Source organism: Triturus cristatus, chromosome 7 (assembly GCF_964204655.1).
Source record: "Triturus cristatus chromosome 7, aTriCri1.1, whole genome shotgun sequence".
NCBI lineage: Eukaryota > Metazoa > Chordata > Amphibia > Caudata > Salamandridae > Triturus > Triturus cristatus.
The window spans coordinates 1,593,504,587-1,593,522,459 of NC_140590.1; the positions used below are offsets into that span (position 1 = coordinate 1,593,504,587).

At 46.1% G+C, this 17,873-nt stretch overlaps 1 protein-coding gene across 4 annotated transcripts in view; it reads left to right on the top strand.

Annotated features, from left to right (window-relative positions):
• Positions 1-17,873, top strand: part of GNAS (GNAS complex locus) — an 812,652-nt gene that overhangs the window by 458,474 nt on the left and 336,305 nt on the right. Inside the window, exon 1 of one of the 4 annotated variants that reach the window (XM_085619451.1) lies at positions 13,979-15,407. The exons of 2 other annotated variants lie outside the window; for them this stretch is intronic. In XM_085619451.1, coding sequence (XP_085475577.1) covers positions 15,269-15,407 — 139 coding nt within the window. In that variant the 5' untranslated portion in view covers positions 13,979-15,268. Of the gene's footprint in view, positions 1-13,978; positions 15,408-17,873 lie in introns of those variants that run through there. One more of the 4 variants, XM_085619452.1, reaches the window with a different exon arrangement.

A 17,873-nucleotide genomic window follows, 5' to 3' on the forward strand; every position in this document is an offset into this window, starting at 1 on the left:
GTGGGGAGCACCCGCCTGGGGGGATCCGCCAAGTGCACACAGCTCCATCCAGCGTAGTGGATGTGGTCGGGTGGTACGGTAATAGTGCAGATGTAAAGACTTCCCTAAGCATGACATCTATTGTAGGATTTACAGCCATCATTCGGACTTGGTTGTTGTACAAGGTAATACACTATACAGATCCTACAATCATTACGAATCCATTTACTTTGTGACATATATTAAGGAAGCAAGAGATGTGGTATACCAATCCGCAAGGGCCATTCCCAGTTACAGTAATTGTGGTGCACATGTAAAACTGTAGCATTATTTTGGTTTTTGTTTTTTTGTTTTTTCCCCCCTTACAATTCCACCCGTTTCTAGTACCTCATTAGAGACAACATTATGTTCTAACACAGGCTTGTCCAACGCAGCCTTAGGGCGGCGGTCACAGTGAGCAGACCAGGCTGGCTGCATGTCTAGCGTCCATGACTTCTGCCTGGAATATGTTAATACATGCACAGTTCATACATTACCACCAGTAGAGGTCAGCGCATTTTGTCTTTTCAGCGGCTAGATTGCGTTTCTTATGTCGTCCATCAGCATGATGTGGTGTATAGGAAGTACACCTCTATCTCCTAGTCAACAGCAACATTGCATAAGCGTCCGATTGTTACAACATTTTGTTCCATATCGTACGCGATATCAGTCTGCACATGAAATATGACATCTCCTGTAACCAATTCCGGCCTCTCCAGTCATCCGTGGCGATGTTGATTTGAGGAGAGTATCCCAGCTTATCATGGGTTATTCAATGTCTTGATCCTGTACAGCGCGTTTCTGCTCCTTACGCTTATTCATTATCTTTTTTATGAAGTCCTGTGTTGCTTTTGGAGTCTGAAGAACCGTGGCACGCCCATCTTGTGTCACCCTCAGTCTAGCCGGGTAAAGCATTGCATATTCGATACCCAGCTCACAAAGTTTCTTTTTTGCAGGGTTGAAGTCCTTACGTGCTGTCTGTACCATCATCGTAAAGTCTGGGTAAAAGGCTAGGGTGTTGCCCTGGTAGGCAATTTGTTGCTTTTCCCTGGCCATCCTCAGATAGCATCCCGGTCTCTGTAGTTGAGGACCCTGGCAATGATGGGCCGAGGCGGATCACCCGGCGGCGGTTTCGGGGCTAAGGATCTGTGTGCCCGCTCTATAAGTCGTATCGTCGAGAAGTTGTCGGCGCCAAAGATGTCACGCAACATGTCTTCCACCTTCCCCATGTTCGTAGTCTCGGGGACACACCCAATTCTTACGTTATTGCGACGTGATCTCGCTTCTAAATCCTCAGCCTTGTTCTTTATAACCTCCAGGATCTTCTCCATTTCCGTGCATTTGCGGGTCGTAGTGTGTGATTCATCCTCCACTGCAGTTATGCGATCTTCGGCCGCATCTAGACGTTCACCCTGTTTGTCCAGCTTCGCAGATATGTTATCTACCCTTTGGGTGAGCGAATGTAATTTTCCGTTGATGTCTTGTAGACTGTGCTGTATTGCTTGGAGGACATTTTCCATGGCCTTATTCGATGCGCCCTCTGTTTCCAGTTCTGTATCTGAATGCGCAGTCGCACCTTTAGTGTTGTGCTTAGTTTCAAATGTTAGTTTCGACTGCTGTCTATCTGGTTTACCCATTGCGCCCAAAGGTCAGCGTCGCAGGCGGCTACAGCAGTTGACTTATATATAGCACCACAGCTGGAGTCTTGGGGTATCTTTGAGCAAGCGCGCCGTACTTAACGCCAATGGTATGGTTCGCAATCAGATGTTATAGCAGCCGTCAGTCATATGATGATAGCGCAGTAGGACGGTTCAGAATCAACCGTAGTCGGCGTATTCATGGGCCTCCTGGAGGGATGTCTCCACATCGCAGTGATGGTAATGGCAAATATTGCGTATTTCACTTCAGTGCGTTGGAAAGACCTCTAAGGCACACAGGTTTTATGTCTCTATTACAGCACCGTGGGCAGGAATTTCAGAGGGTCCTTATCAGTGCCAGTGAGGTGTCCACATGACGTACTGTTGCGAGTGTCTGATGCAGGTATTTATGTAATATAGTGCCTGAAAGATACCATTGCCACCGATCGTTTGTGGCGGTGCCAGCCACGCATGGAGTATGATTCGGTGCTCGCGCTCAGCAGCACAGTGCCAGCCTCGCTGCGCCGCACCACATGGATGGCCCACCTCAGCGTCGTTGTGTGAGGGGTCTGCAGACAAACAGCCGCCGTAGGTAATCAGCTTATCTGGAGCGCAATCGCACCACGAGGTGCTGTATGGTCAGCCGTTATAGCACCCCCCATGCAGTATGTGCAGTAGGAGGAAGGACGGCGTATCAATGCAGCATAACATTAACCAGTATGCGGGGAGCGCTGTTATTATGTACATTCCTCTGTGCCTCCTCACCTGCGCACCGGTGTGCTGGTCCGCCATTTTGTACTGCCCTGATGTGTGCCTTCTACCGTGCAAGAAGTGAAGCCTGTTCCATGGTTTCTATCTCCCAAATTGCCCTGGCTGTTGTCCCATCTAATTCTGCTCAGCGCCAGCAGTGCTAGGTATTACATTTGTCGATGACAGGCACACGACCAACCTGCACCGCAAGTCTTAGCCGCTCCGAGCAGTTATCACACTGGGCGTCGCCATTTTGGAAACACCGGGCCGTCTCCTCGCGCCGATGTCTTACTCACGGTTTGCTTAAGTTCAGGGCATTTTTCGGGTTTTACAGTGCATTCCTTCCGCTGCCGGGTGGTTCCAACACCTCGCGGACTGCTTTGTAGTTAGTTTGGCATCCGCATCGCGTTCTTTTTGTCCGATAATAATCCCAACCGGCGGAGCTGTCTTAGGAGGCAGCCATTCCGCAGTGCGCCCTCTGGCGCCCCCCCCCCATTTTTGTGACAACTTTAAATATGAATCAAAGCTAAATGAGTCCTCAAGGATCAATTATGTTTTGTTATTTGCTGGTATTGGCATCTTCCACCTCTGCCTCGAAAGGATTGATATCGCTGCTGTTGCAGTGTCCCCAGAGAGCGTGCTGTGTTCATGTCAATCTTGATCCATTGAAGAGATTCTCACCATCAAAGGGCATATCAACGATTTTGGTTTGTATTTCTAGATGGAAAGATGTAGATTTCAGCCAGCCTTGTCTGCGAAGAGCGATTGCCCCTGCCATCTGCCGGAAAACCACCGAAGATATGTCCATGGCTATATCTATGATCTCTGAGGCTGCCCTAGCTCCTTCTTGTAAGATTTGCAGTACATCTTCCTATTTATCGACTGGTAGATGGTCTAAAAATTGTGCTAAATCTGACCACATTTGTCGGTCGTAATGGCATAAAATAGCTAGAGTATTTGAAGCTTTGATGGATGTGGCCGCCATTACAGCGAAGCGTTTCCATGTACTATCCAGTCTTCTACCCTCTTTATTAGAAGGAGCCGAGCATTCAGCCAATGGGTTTCTTGAGCGTCTTCGGGCTGCTTGCATGACCACTGATTCCGGTCTCGGTGGCCAATTAACCATGGTGGAGACGATTCCGGAGCCTTATATTTTTTGTCCACTCTCGGTACTGTTGCCGGCACTGAAGCAGGGCTCTTCATAATCTTTATCCCTTCTTCCCATATGTGGTTCACTATTGGGATGGCTCACATTGATTTTCTTGTGGAATTCTTCAAATCATAAAGGAAACAGTCCGCCTGTTTTACGGGAAGAGGTAAGTTGAACCTCTTAGATGCTCTCTCCAGTAGTTCGTGAAACCCTCCTATGTCTACCAGCGGCGAGTTTGCTGGGGAAAGTGAGGGAGAAGGTGAAGATGGTGCAACGTAGTCGTCCCATTCGTCGACCACAGGCGCCTCCTCTTGAGTCAGCTCTCCCTCTTATGGCTGGTCATCCACGTCGCTTTCTATATAGTCATCCCTGATGGCTATCACTGTTGGAGGTAATGTCTTCTGCATAACCTGTGGTGGCTGTGAAACTTCTAAAAAAGGTGCCACCTGCTGCTTGCTCTGAGTGGAAAGTGCTGGATCATTAGCTTCTGGGAATCACTTGTAATTGTTGCCTATCATGTATCTTAGGTCTGAAATCAATGAAATTGGTAATGAGATGGTATCTTCCCGTGGCAGCAGAATATTATGCTCTTCCTCCTCAAAAGCATAGCTTTCCTGCAAGGATTCCTCTCTCTGTGGTTTTGGAGCTGGACGATCGTCAAAAGAGAACTCTGTCTCAAAATACTCTGATTTTTCTTGATCTTCTTCTTCATTATCTGTGTCTTGGCATTTCACTTTGAGTTGTGACGGACTATAAGCAGGCCCATACGGACCTTCCTCCTCAGATTCCTGTAATTCGAATAAATGAGAGGGTGGAAGTGGTGAAATTTTACTCCAAGTTTCCAACTCAGATGACCTCCTTCCTGATTCCGGCATCCTGAAAAACTGTTTTGGCTCCATCGACATTGTTGAAGGTGTCTTCCTTTTTATCATTATAGTCGTCAACGAGTGTTTCGTTGTTGGCGATTTGAAAACCGTCGTCATTGAGGTCGTCGTCGAGGTCAATCGACGAAGTTCATTTCGTCGACGATGGTGTCTTCGTTGACGATGACGTTGTTGTCGTTGATGTCGTCTTTGAAGCGGCCGTCGACATGGCCGTCGACGTTGTAAGCGTTGTAATCCCAGCCGTCGACGATGCCGTCGTATGCAGCACTGATATTACTATCAGCGAGGGGCTGACTGTCGACGAACTTGCTGTTTTCGTCGACGTTGTCTTTTTTTCCACAGATGTTTTTTGTGGAGTATGAGGCACTGAGGAGGATGAAGTAGGCCTCCTATGAGATGTGCTGACAGAGGCCAAAGAGGCTGGTAAAATGTCCTTAGCCTTAGAGACTTTAGGCTTCTTGGTCTCAGATTTAGTGGAACCAGACTCCAGCTTTCTTTTGCGTTCAGGAGTAGAATGAACCTCCTCAATATCTGATCCAGACTCTGATCTGGATTTTTTCTTCTGTAGCGACAGAAGTAAATGTGCCTCTCTGTCTTTTAAAATTTTTGCAGAGAAAGTCCTGCAATGCTTACAATCTTTACAACATGATTAGAATGTAAGCAGTAGAGACATTCCTTGTGGGAGTCCTCAGAAAATAATCTAGCCTTCCCACAGGATCTGCAGGGTCTAAACAATCTATTTTTAGATCCCTCAGAAATTTTTCCCAATCTGAAGAAAAGACAGTACCTCTTCCTGAAGAGAGTTCTGAAGTGAGAACAAGCAGGGTCAAAAGTTCACCTGTTGAGAGAAAACTGAGCAGAGCTCAGGGAGACTCCTTCTCACACAACGTACGGTAGAAATCTGAGGTTGGGTGGCTCTGCAGGGGATTTTGGTCCTAAGGGCTGGCGTGTTATTGGCTGGCAATTGGACTTTATAAAGAGGACGATAGGTAACAAAATGGAGTTCCCTTTACATGGGGCTTACAGTAATTTTTCTTCTAATACTGCTATATTTTTAATTACCGTGAGACTCCCACCATGACGACGGGGGAGATTCAAGCATGTGAATCTATGAAAGATTCAATGCTAGAGAATCATATTTTCATCAAACAAATCATGGAGATCATCTCCAACAACAATGCCCCAGACAACAACCAGATTTTCTTAGGAGACTTCAATATTCAATTGAACGGCACAAATGATCCAATTGTGAATTGCTTCAAAGCTTTTCTCCGTGACCTCAACTTGACCCAAGTCTGCAACAGCCCTACTCATATAAAAGGGGCTATCTTAGACTTAATCATAGCCAAGGAAAATACCTTCCTATTGGATTCTATCTTACCCTGCGACTAGACCGATCATCACTGCATCACCTTCTCCATTGTTGAAAAGGCAACCATTTTCAGAGACCAGCCCTAGAAAACAAAACACTGGATCAGAAACACCCTCATCCTCAATCCAGACATGAAATCCGCCACTAGCTTCAACCTCTTGTCTCCTCCCACCGACATGGTTGATGCTTAAGACCTCACAAAGCACTATTTTAGCTCTATGTACAACATCATGAACACCATTGCCCCCAAACAATTAAAGAGAGCCCCGATAAGAAGATTTAATCCCTGGTTCGACTGTAGCCTTAACGAGGAACGCCGTGCCCTTAGACTGGCAGAGAGAGCGTGGAGACTGACCCCATCAGAAGTGCAAAATGATCATATTTCCATCAGCAACTGGATACAGCCATCAACGTCCCCAAATACTCTTTGAATTGGTTAAACAACAAGCTAATGGGAAATGCAATTCATCCACATTTGACACAATACTACACTACCTAATTGTCAAACATTTTCCTCCTTTGTTTTTGAGAAAACCAAGTCAATTGACAATCATATCGGCATTGCTGTGAATTGATTACCGACTGAAATCTTGCCACAGCGCACCTCCATCTCGTAGGAGGTTTGTCCTGGCAACCTTCTCTTTAAACCTAAAAACAAGGCTTCGTGGTCCATCTTTCAGATATTTGATGACACTGACATCTTAAAACTGCTGACTTCTGGTGCATGTTTCGGGAAAAGGTGGTGTATGTAGCGAGAGGTAAGCCTGGGACATGGGTGAAAGTATGGGGCCCCTGGAACGCCTACCGCGGGGGAATCTGTGCCCCGCCGTTATTGCCCGATACATCGCCTGCCCCATCCCCTTAGCCGGTTTAGCTCTCCGTTACCTGGGCACTGAGTCCACCCAGTCCCTGTCCTGACCTTCTCCCCCCCTTGATACTCCTATGGATTGGTAGGGTCCCCCTTCTAGGGGAGCACATGCTGCTGTTTTCGATCGTGGGTTGCCTTGTGGTTTGATTTGTTTGTTGTTATTTATGTTTAAAAGAAACCGTCATGTGGGGTCCGGATGGTGTGGCCACCAACGCTGCTAACTCCTGTCCGCTTCCCTTTGCCGCAGCATGCGTTCTACTGTCTGTATCATATGCTCCTCTTGTTTGCTAGCGGCCGGCCTGAAGGTTGTAGGCCCATCTTTGTATATTCTTTGAACTCTGGAATAAACGGTTTAAAAAAAAAAAAAAAAAAAAACTGCTGACTTCCACTAAACTTTCCAACCACTTCAACGACCCTCTCCCCTCCAAATTCCTCAAGGAAACTTCACACCTCCTCATATCCCTATTGACTATAATTGTCAACGCCTCTCTTATGCAAGGCTCCATGCTCGACTGTCTAAAAAGTGGAAAGGTCACACTTATCTTAAAAAAGCCCGACGCGGACCTCTCTGATTCCAATGATTTCTGCCCCATTTCGAGCATCCCAACCTTAGCCAAACTCCTGGAAAAATGTGTTTGTCAGCAACTCGGCAATCACATTGCCCAGGACCAACTCTTCGACCACTGCCAATCTGGTTTCAGACCAGGTCACAGTAATGAACAAGGCCGGACTGGCCGTAGCGGGCACCGGGCAATCCCCCGGTGCGCCGCACTGGTGGGGGCCGGTTTTGGGCCCCTGGGGCCGTTTTTGTTACAGGGCCGTTCTTGCAGCATAGCTGCAAATTCGTCCCTGTAACAAAATCGGCCGAAAACCGGCCCTGGCACAGAGCTCGGCGGCACCCAAGGGGGCTGTCCGAGCACTTTGCCAGGGCCGGTTGTGGTTCCCAGTCCGGCCCTGGTACTGAAACTGCCATGGTCCGCATTGTCGACGACGCTTTATGCTTACTCGATCATAATGACTCCTGTCTTTTAATCCTTCTTGACCTATTAGCAGTGTTTGACACAGTCAAACATGAAACTCTCCTGAACTTCTTTGGTTATAGGATAGGCCTTTCTGGTACTGTCTTAAAATGGTTCTGCTCATTCCACCAAAACATATCTCAACGAGTCCTAATCAATCGTGACTGATGCGATCAGACACCGGTCACGATCGGCGTTCCTCAAGGTTCTTCACTTTCCCTCACTCTGTTCATTCTTTACATGGAAACCCTGACTGAAATCCTCAAACTCTGTAACATCTCCTACCAGATATATGCTGATTATACACAACTGTGCATGTAGATTGCCTCCTCTGATGACATAGCACCCTCAATATCATATTGATCAAAACACTGGCTAATTCTAAACCACCTTAAACTTCATGCCCTCAAAACCGAATTCCATTCCTATTAATCTCTCCACCCAACCCCACCTCAAATATCAAAGACCGGCTCCCACTGCTCACCGCCTTGAACTGTACCCTAACATATGGTTAATTCAGCAAAATCCCTAGGATTAACACTAGACAACAACCTCTCCATGCTGAATAACATCAGCGCCACAACCAGAAGGGCCAATTACCATCTCCATGCTTTAAGAAACCTAAAGCCCTTCCTGCCCTATGCATATCTCAAAATGGCAGTTCAGGCACTCGTGATTTCCAAACTTGACTATAGGAGTGTACTCTTGTTGACCTACCGAAAATAAAACTAGCACCGCTAAGGACTGCCCCAGTGCAACTGCACGGCTCATCACAGGCACAAAGAAAAATGATCACATCACCCCAGCCCTCCATTCTCTGAACTGGCTACCTTATGAATCAAGGATGCATCTAAAAATAACCTACATGACGTACAAAGCCATCCACCACAACACTCCTCGTTACCTGGCTCAAAAACTGGTTCTATCTGGAGGGAACAGATCATCTCATAGTACAAGCTCAAACCCCAATAATTTTACAAAAAGAAAACTTTCAAGAGAACTTTCTCCAGAATTGCCCCACAAATTTGGAACTCTCTTCCTCCGGAGAGCAGGACAATCCCTTCTTTCACACTTTTCAAAAAAGAAGTAAAAATGAGACTACTGAAAAATCTCCTTCCTATCTGATGCGACTATCCGTACCACTTTGAATTAATTGTTGGTGTTTTCACTAAGACTTTTTGTACCATCTATACACGCTATATGTTTCCCCCTTTGTTCAGCGTTCAGGTTCCACCCTGTGATTCTATATCTTACTCCTTGTACATGCGATGCTATGGTTATGCTTTACAGTGCTCTGACACCAAATTGTAGTCTTATTCCAGCTATATAAAACTTCAGAAATAAATTAATAAGAATATATGTACAGCCACTTTTGTCACTGTAGTTGTGAACTGCTTTTGTATTATCACTGTGATTGTAGTTTTACTCTTTCCTGCCACTACCTTGTTTACTCTTTTAGTTATTTATATAGTTTGAAATGTTATTATTGCAACAATGTAGCGCTCCGAAACCCCTAAGGAGCACTATGTCAAAGAGCTACTAGATACATTTTCAGTCGAATACTTTTACCTTCTAACATCTGCTAATAGTAATATTTACTTTTGTATTTCCATTTATTTTCTTGCTGCTGCTTTTATTCAGGTCCTCTCTGCTACTGGGATTTTCCCAGTTGCCCCTTTGTATGTAGTATTTGCCTTATACGTGGATTTTTCTATGTTTACCATTTACCCCTCCTGCTAGGATTTTCCCAGTTACACACCTTCCATTACCCTTTCCCCTAGTTACTGTTTTCCTGCTGCACAAATACTTTCCTTCTCTCAGTAATCACCATATGTACATTTTCCCCATAGGTGCTATAATAGTTCTGAAGCAATTTTCTCTCTTTTGGGTATAGCTTGGCAGTGCAGCTTTTTGCTAACCTATTTTGCTAGGCCTATTGTTATCATTTCTTTAAACTATCCTTAAAGTTGGTTTTGTTTCTGCTCAGAGAAGTATTTCTCTCTAACCACGTGCTTTTTGGCTGTTAGCTGCATCCTCTGTCCTCTAGGAAGTGAATCCATAGGAATATACATGAGGGAATATTTTATACCTGAAAGGTACCTTGAATTGTCACACTGTCATGATTATTTATTTCCTATGTGCATTCTATGCAGAATGCAATCTGTTTCGCTACTCTCCCTACCACCAATATTGGCATGTCAAATGGGTCTTACTTCAACGTACATGCATCACATGCAAACCGCATTTGTTACTGTCTGTGTTTGCTTGCATTGACTCTTTAAAGCCAGACCTGTTGGTTTTGCCAATGCTAGTTACTGTTTTACCCCTTGCTGCTTTGTTGTGAACTCCCACCCCCTTGCAAAACAATTGACGTTTAAAGTTCTATTTTAACTTGTTGTTGTGGTATTTTTACTGTTACAACTCTGGGTTTATACTCTTTCAGATTATATATTTTTCAGTTATTGTGTGGTATCTACCTTTTCCATGTTTGTATTTTTATATGTCCCTGTTATCGTGTATTCCCTGATTTACCCAGCAATTCTCTGAATGTCACTTTAAAGCCTCACCTGGTATTTATCCTGTACCACATTTGCCAGGTGTTTGACGGAACAACGCAGGGAAATACTCTGCAGGCCTTTTCCATGCATTTCGTACCCAGCATTTTTTTGGAACGCATATGCTTTTACAACGTATGCCTTTCCCTTGCATTGTGTGTCTATTTATATAGATGCTGGGGCCGGTGTTGGAAATTTATAAGTCACAAGCCAGAGGGGCTACTTTGTATGGAGCTGAATTATTGGGTCATAGGCCACCTGAACAACTTGTAAGGATCGAAAAATCATTCCTTAGACAGCTGGTGGGACTTCCCAATAGCACCCCTTTAACTCCGCTCCGAATGGATCTGGGTGTCAGTCCAATGGCACTGGAGGTTGCGCTCAGACCTTTACTTTACTGGCGCCGCCTATGGAGTACTCCAGAGTTATCTATGTACAAGGAAGAATTGAGGGAGGTGGTAAACCTCAGGGGAGCAAGCAAAATATCATGGCTCACCTATATCAAGAATTCCTTCTTAGCCATTGGAATGAGAGAATTATGGGATAGCCCTGAAGAAAACTCTTTTGCAACACCAAGAAAAGTCTTGATAAAAATGTCAAGGATCACCATCTTAATTTACTACTGAGGGGACCCAGGACATTCACACTCACACCATCCTTTTTAGATGTTAAACTGTAATACCTCCTAGAATCTAGCATTGATGACACACAGCCTTCCCTCGCCAAAAAACTCTATATGCAGTTCAGGCATGGTGTACTCCCTTTATGTGCTGTTACACATAAGTGGGGGGGGGGGAGGGGGTAGTTCTACGAAAGACTGTTCGTCTTGCAAAAACTGTACGGAGACTGACTTGCATGTGTTGTTTTTCTGCCCCACCTACAAGGTAATAAGGGCTTGTTGGTTACGACAGCTGTGTAGGAACCTTGGAACCTCCCATTGCTTACTTACAGGATCCTAAAATATGATACTGGCATGCCAATTGTATATTCAGTTAGTTTCCTGCTACCTGTTCTCAATGTGGTGTGCTCGTCGTGCAGTTCTAAAAAGAGATCAAGTCCAAACCGACCACTCTCTGCACCTACTATGATTCGGGACTCTGTATTTTAATCTGTCATTTTTTTAATATATACGATTTTGCACTTTATGATCGAGATACTTAGAGTCAATCAGGTTGTTTAATACTTTTTTAACATTTCAATGTTCTCATATTTTTTACGTGCATATAAAAACTTTTAAATACTGATAAATTGTATTGAATTTTCAATTGTTTTATCTGTGCTTTTAAGTCTTATGAGGCCGAAACAAAGTATCTTTTGACTTGACTTGACTTGATATGTTGTGCAAATTCATGATAAGACCCTGGATGTTAATACCTGATTGCCCCTCCCTAGCCTCCCTTTCTTTTTTTGCTGCACTTTGACCATTAACTGCGATCTCCCCAACCAATTACATCTTGCGTATACAAGGCTAGCATGGCTATATATTGTAATTTAATTAGTTGAATTTCATCTGTATTTATGACTTTTTCATGTATTTGTTTACACTATTTTATGTGTTTTTATGGCCTCTAAGCCGAAATAAAGATTTGCCTGACTGACTGAGATATATATATAATATATAAATATATATATATAATGTATTTGTGGGGGGAGAACCCCCCCCCACACCCCTGAACCTATCTTAAATGCGCGGTAAAGGCATAGTAGGTTGTAAAAGCATATGCATTCTAAAAATATGCGTGGTAAAAAATGTGTGGTAAAGGTACAATGTGGTTTTTACCATATTGTAAAGGGTGTTTCCCCATTTGCCCCTCCATTTTATGGTGAATCTGTATCAGGATCATCTTTCAGTTCTCATGGTTCAGATGTACCTATTATCAATCACTCCCTCATTTTTATCCAAAATTCATTTTCGCTTTCCTGGTATTTACTATTTACCCCTTTTTCCTCTTGCCTCTTTCTAGCTTTTCATCTTGTGTGTGCTTGTCCCATGGCTCAGTGAGATGAGGATGACAACGTTAGTTCCCATAGTCAATGAGTCCCCCACTGTCCTCTTCCTCCTCCCCCAGTATCTGCCCTTCCTGCTCCCCTCCAGCTTGTGTCCTGGATCTCCTCTTTCTTATTCCCTCTCCCTCTTGACAAGGAGCATATTTTAGTTCCCATAGACTAGCAAGCCCTCCACGACCTCTTCCCCATTCTCCTGCTATCTACCCATCCTTCATACCCTCTCCCAATATATGCACCTGAATTTACACACTCCCTCTCCACTCTTGCTGGAGGCGACAAGCATGTTCTGGGTCCCATAGATCCGTGAGGTTCTGTCAGCCCTCTTTACCCCTCTCCAGGTATGGTTTTTACTTGCCCTTACGCCTCTTCCATGGTATGTGTTCTATATTTTCTCACCTCTCTCTTCACTCCTGCCATTGACAATGATCATACACGAATGAGTCCCTGCCCCCTACCTCTCTCCTTCTTCCTATTATTTGCTCCTTGTATTTACCCCCCACTTGCCCCCTCCAAGCTTGTGTCCTACATTACACCAAGTCCTTTCCACTCTCGCTGATATTTCGATTTTGCAACCTCCAGATTTTCTTAACCATTGTATTTACCCTTTATTTGCCCTTCCCGTTCCTCACAGAATGTGCACAATATTTTTCCCATCTCCACTCTTTCTGATGACGGACAGGTTTCCGTTTACACAAATGATAAAGTTCCCCTCAATCCTAATCTATCCCTTCCTTATTTACCCACAGTACTTACCCTGCACTTGCCCTATTCTGCCACCTCCGGCATGGATCACGTATTGCTCCACTGTCTTCCCTCTCGTGCACGTTTCAGTCTCCCTAGATCAGCGAGTCCCCTTTATTCCTCAACCTAATTCCTCCCCTCTGTCGGTATTTGCACCTGGTATGTACCCCGTATTTTCCTATGGTAATTTCCCTGCAAATGCCCTTCTTGTCCCCTTCATCATGTGCTTCATATCCGCCTCCTCGCTCTCCCTGGCGATAATGAGCATCTTTCACTCCTCTTAGTTCATCTGATTCCTCTCCTTTGCCGGCAGTTGCCCTGTATTTACCTATGGTGGTTTCCCAATATTAGTATTATATAGCGCTTACTGCCCCTGGCGAGGCATCGAAACGCTTTTCCGCGAGTAGCACGCTACTCCGGAATCCAAAATAGGATTAGAGGTGAATTAGTATAAGGAAATATGAATTAATTTGAGTGCTGCACATTTGAGTCTGTTAGTTGGATTGGAAAGGATAATGGAGGGATATAAGAGGAAAGGGTCTATAAAGTGTTTATTGAGAGAACATAGTAAATAAAGAATAACACTTTTATTTGCCCTTCATGCCCCTCCTACGTGTGCCATGTGCCTCATATTGTCCAGTTTACTCTCACTGGTGACGGTGAGCACCTTTCAGTTGCCCTAGTTCTCCCGATTCTTCTCCTCTGCCAGTATTCACTTTGTATTTACCTTTGGTAGTTTCCGTATATTTGCCCTTCATGCCCCTCCAGCATTTGCCATTTGTTTTAGATTTCCCTCTTCACTCTCGCTGGTGACGAGGAGTACATTTCACTTCCCCGGGGTGAGGAAGCCCCCCCATTCCTCTACTTCCCTCTGCCGGTATTTACCCCCGGTATTTACCCTGTATTTCCCCGTCACCCCCCGCCCCCTCCCTCGGCGGTGACGCTGTATCATGTGCATGTTTTAGTTCCCATGGTTCAGTGAGGCCCGCTCGCCCCACCCCGTTCCTCTCGCTGTCTCCGCTCCACTTCAATACATGAAGGAAAAAAAAACCCATGAGAAAATGCGCCCGAGAATAGCAGGAATCGAACCCCAATAAACCGGGCTCCTGGGGGGCGGGGAGGAGGGGGAGCCGACACCCCCACCAAGCAGCAGCCGACGCCCCCGCAGGGCACCGACGAGGGGGCGGAGTACACCCGGAGCAGACCCCGAGGAGAGGGGGAGGAAGAAGGGCTGGAGAAAAAAAGCAAAGGGGAGACGGGAGCCTGAAATCCCGGGAAAAAAGAGGGGCCTGCACGGAAGGAAAGCGCCCGAGGAGGAAGAGGAAACGGGAGGCCGAAGGACGGGCAGGAGGGCGGCCGAATATTTCCGAAATATTCGATATATCCTCGAGCCCGGGCCCAGCCTCGGAGGAGAAAATGCTCTAAGCAGAAACTTGGATCCTATTTTTCCTGCCTGAGAAGGGGAAAAAACCCCGAGGCCGCGGGCTGGAGCAGAGCGCTGTAGGCGTTCCCTGGGAGATTGGGGGTGCATTTTCGCCGGCCCCTGTTTTCTTGTATTTTGGTGTTGTTTATTATTATTATTTTTTTTTAATTAGGGGAGGCACCTTCAGCCTGGTGATCTCTGGGCAACTGCTCGCTGGACCCCCCCTTCCCGCTGCATCTCGGTAGGGAGGGGGCCCTTCCCCCCCGCCCCCAGGAGAAGAGGGGACATTTACAGGGCGGAAATCGGTGCAGTTTGCTCGGGGTGCATAAAAAGGGCGAAGGGGCCCTCGGAAGCAGCGGGGCGGTAGAGGCCTTGTCCCCCCCCGGCTTGTGGAGAGGCAGTTCACCCCCCCATTCAAGAATATTTTTTGGGTGTGTGCGTTTGTCACCCCCACACATTTTGGGGACTGGACCAAGGGATTGCTGTATTTCAGGGCCTGGACAAAAAAAAAAAAATTAAAGAAGAGGTGAAGGGGTTTGGTCGATTTTTTTTTATTTATTCGTAAAATGGCACACGTTTGTTAGTAGTTTGGGCACAGAAGGTGGAAAATCATTTTTTGAAGAAGGAAAAAAAAACGAAAAAAGAGGGTGTTGGTGAGGAGGAGGGAGCTGCGGGCCCGTGCGAGGCGCCGGGAGGAGGCGCCGCCGCCGCTGACAGGAAGAGGCCCGGCCGCTCCCGCCGCTCCCCGGCCCCCTCCCGCCGCTCCCCGGCCCCCTCTCCCCGCGGCCCTCTGCCCCCGGCTCTCGCTGCAGTCCGCCGCCGCGGTCCTCTTCCCCCGGGCAGCATGGGGTGCCTGGGCAACAGCAAGACCGAGGACCAGCGCAACGAGGAGAAGGCCCAGCGAGAGGCCAACAAGAAGATCGAGAAGCAACTGCAGAAGGACAAGCAGGTCTACCGGGCCACGCACCGCCTGCTTCTGCTGGGTAAGAAGGGGTGCCAGGCTTGGGTCTAGGGGGCTTTGCAGGCCTCTGCTGTTGGGTAACGGGATAGAGCCTGCTACAGGGTTTGACAGAAGAGAGCCACTGATTAAACCCACTCGTTGTTGGCGAGGGTAAGTGCATCGTCTGTGACCGGGAAGGGCCAGAAGAATGACATTGGTTGAAAGATCGGGGCGCTGCCAACTGCTCCAGAGTGGGGGGGTCCTTGATAAAGGCTCAGAGAGATGATTGGGGTGGGTGGAGGGTGCACCAGTGGTGGTTTGGGGGCCCTTATTGATAGCAGGGTGGCAGAGCACAACCATTGCTGTTCCCAGAGAAGGGATCGCCATTCAAGGGGGTGCATTGCCGAGGCAGCCCAGGGTGTCTACACAAAATGGTTCTTTGCCTCAAGAAGCACGTATTTTGTCAGCACATTGAGGGCATATAGATTATATGACATGGGGACCATCCGTCTGCTTTGGTAAGGGAGTACACACAGCCTGCTGTTTAGTTATGGGATCGCAGTGCTTTTTGCTGACTATAGACGCAAACCGCTTGCTGCTAGGTAAGGTAGAGCACATTGTTGCCCACCTGCTGCTTTGTAATGAAGTACACAGTGCTTGGTGCGGTGATGGGGCACCCACTTCCTTCTATAAGTTATGGTGCTGTGCATGGGGCGCTTGTTACCTTGTGCTGCAGGGTAAGGGAACCACACTGTCTGCCATTGCAAGGGAATAGATGCCAACTACCGGGTTAGGTTGTCTCCAGTTCCTTATTTTGTTTAGCTGGGACATTTTCACGTAACCTGTTGCTAAATAAGGATGTCAGGAACTGGGGGGACAAATACATAAACACCCCTAATTTTCCCACCCAGACTGCTACTGGATCATGTCTTGTCACCACCCTATGCTGTTCTCTGATAGTGGTGGATCATGGTTGTATCCTCAAACATGAGGCAGAAGGTAAGCTACCTGCCGGTTTTAGTAAGGGGTACAGGCTCCTGTTGGGTTGCCATGCGAGGTGCCTTTCTGTACTTCTAAGCACAGCCTATTTGATGCCTGGGCATTGGGAATAAAACTGCATGCTACCTCCTGTTCTGTAAGGTGGGTAACAGTCTACTTGCGGTTTCTCCTTACGTGTTTGCTTCAGCACACCTGAGTCCAACCATGGCGTGATATTCTGGGTCACTGGTTGGCAAAGAGAGGGGTCACTACCCGTTGATGTTTAAGTGTTGGCGAGATGTGCATCCTGGATAAAGGAGATGTATTCTAAATAATGCTATTGGTACCCCCTTTACTGCTAAACGAGGCAACATGATACTAACCTAGACCTGTCCTACTCTTTTTGCCCTCAGAACAAGGAATGTATTAATCACATATTGTTCTTTTGCAAGCATTATTATAATCACTGGAAGAAATGGATATTACTGCTCTGTTGGAGCATGGGGTTTTGAGATTTTAGGGCAGAATCCTCAGATCAAATACATCACCCCTGATTGTGTTTGGTCTGTCTCACTTCTTCCTGGGAGAATGGAGAATCGGACAGGGCAGTTTAGGGTCCTGAATACTGTATTGCACTGCCCACTGCTAGCAATGAAATCTAGACAAATGCTCTAGTTACACCTTGAAACCTAACAGCCCTCCTTAAAGTGATGCTAATTCTTCATTAGAATCCAGAAATATAAGGCATATAGCTGTAGTGTGTTTTATGAAATCCTAAGACAAGCAATGCCTATTGATTAAGCACTGTTCAAAATGGCCTTATGATAGTTTTACTTTTTTAAATTATATTGGTTTACCGTTTTTAAAGTTTTGTCGATTGTATTTATGTGAACTGTTATGGCGGCACTTTCCCCGAATAAAGAAGAAGTAGCTATTGGTAGCGTGTCACACATGCTGCCTGCTGTTTTAAGGTTTATATACATTTTCACTTGCTACTTGTTGAAGGGAAACACCCTACCATTTGCATGATAAAGAGGACCTTGCTTCTTAGCGAGTGGCAACATGGCTACCTGCTGATACTGTTAAAGGTGTGCATTGAATTTTGCAGTATAAGTTGGGATGTCGTCACTTTCTGTTGAATTTGAGGGCATCCGGTTACTGTTCCAGCAGGTTGAGCTGGAGTGGGCTTGATGGTTACACTGCCATGAAAGCCGTAAAGAAAATCAAAGTTAAGTAAAGTGTGTCATCGGGTTATACTGTTTAACTTTGGTGCACTCAGTCTACTTCTGTGCAGGGGACAACATGGGTTGTAGCTGGTGAGGGAGCATACACTTCCTAAGGAGGAGTATACTTTTCCTATGAGTAGCTAAAATGAGGTGAAGGAAAGTTTCTACTTGAGCAACACTCTAACATCTAGTGATCAAGTAAATAGCTTTGGCTTTCACAGACGGATGGATAAAATGGGTTGTAACTGCAGCATTCTCCATTACCTGCTGTTGAGGGATCTTACTACTTCCTTTGGGTGTAATTT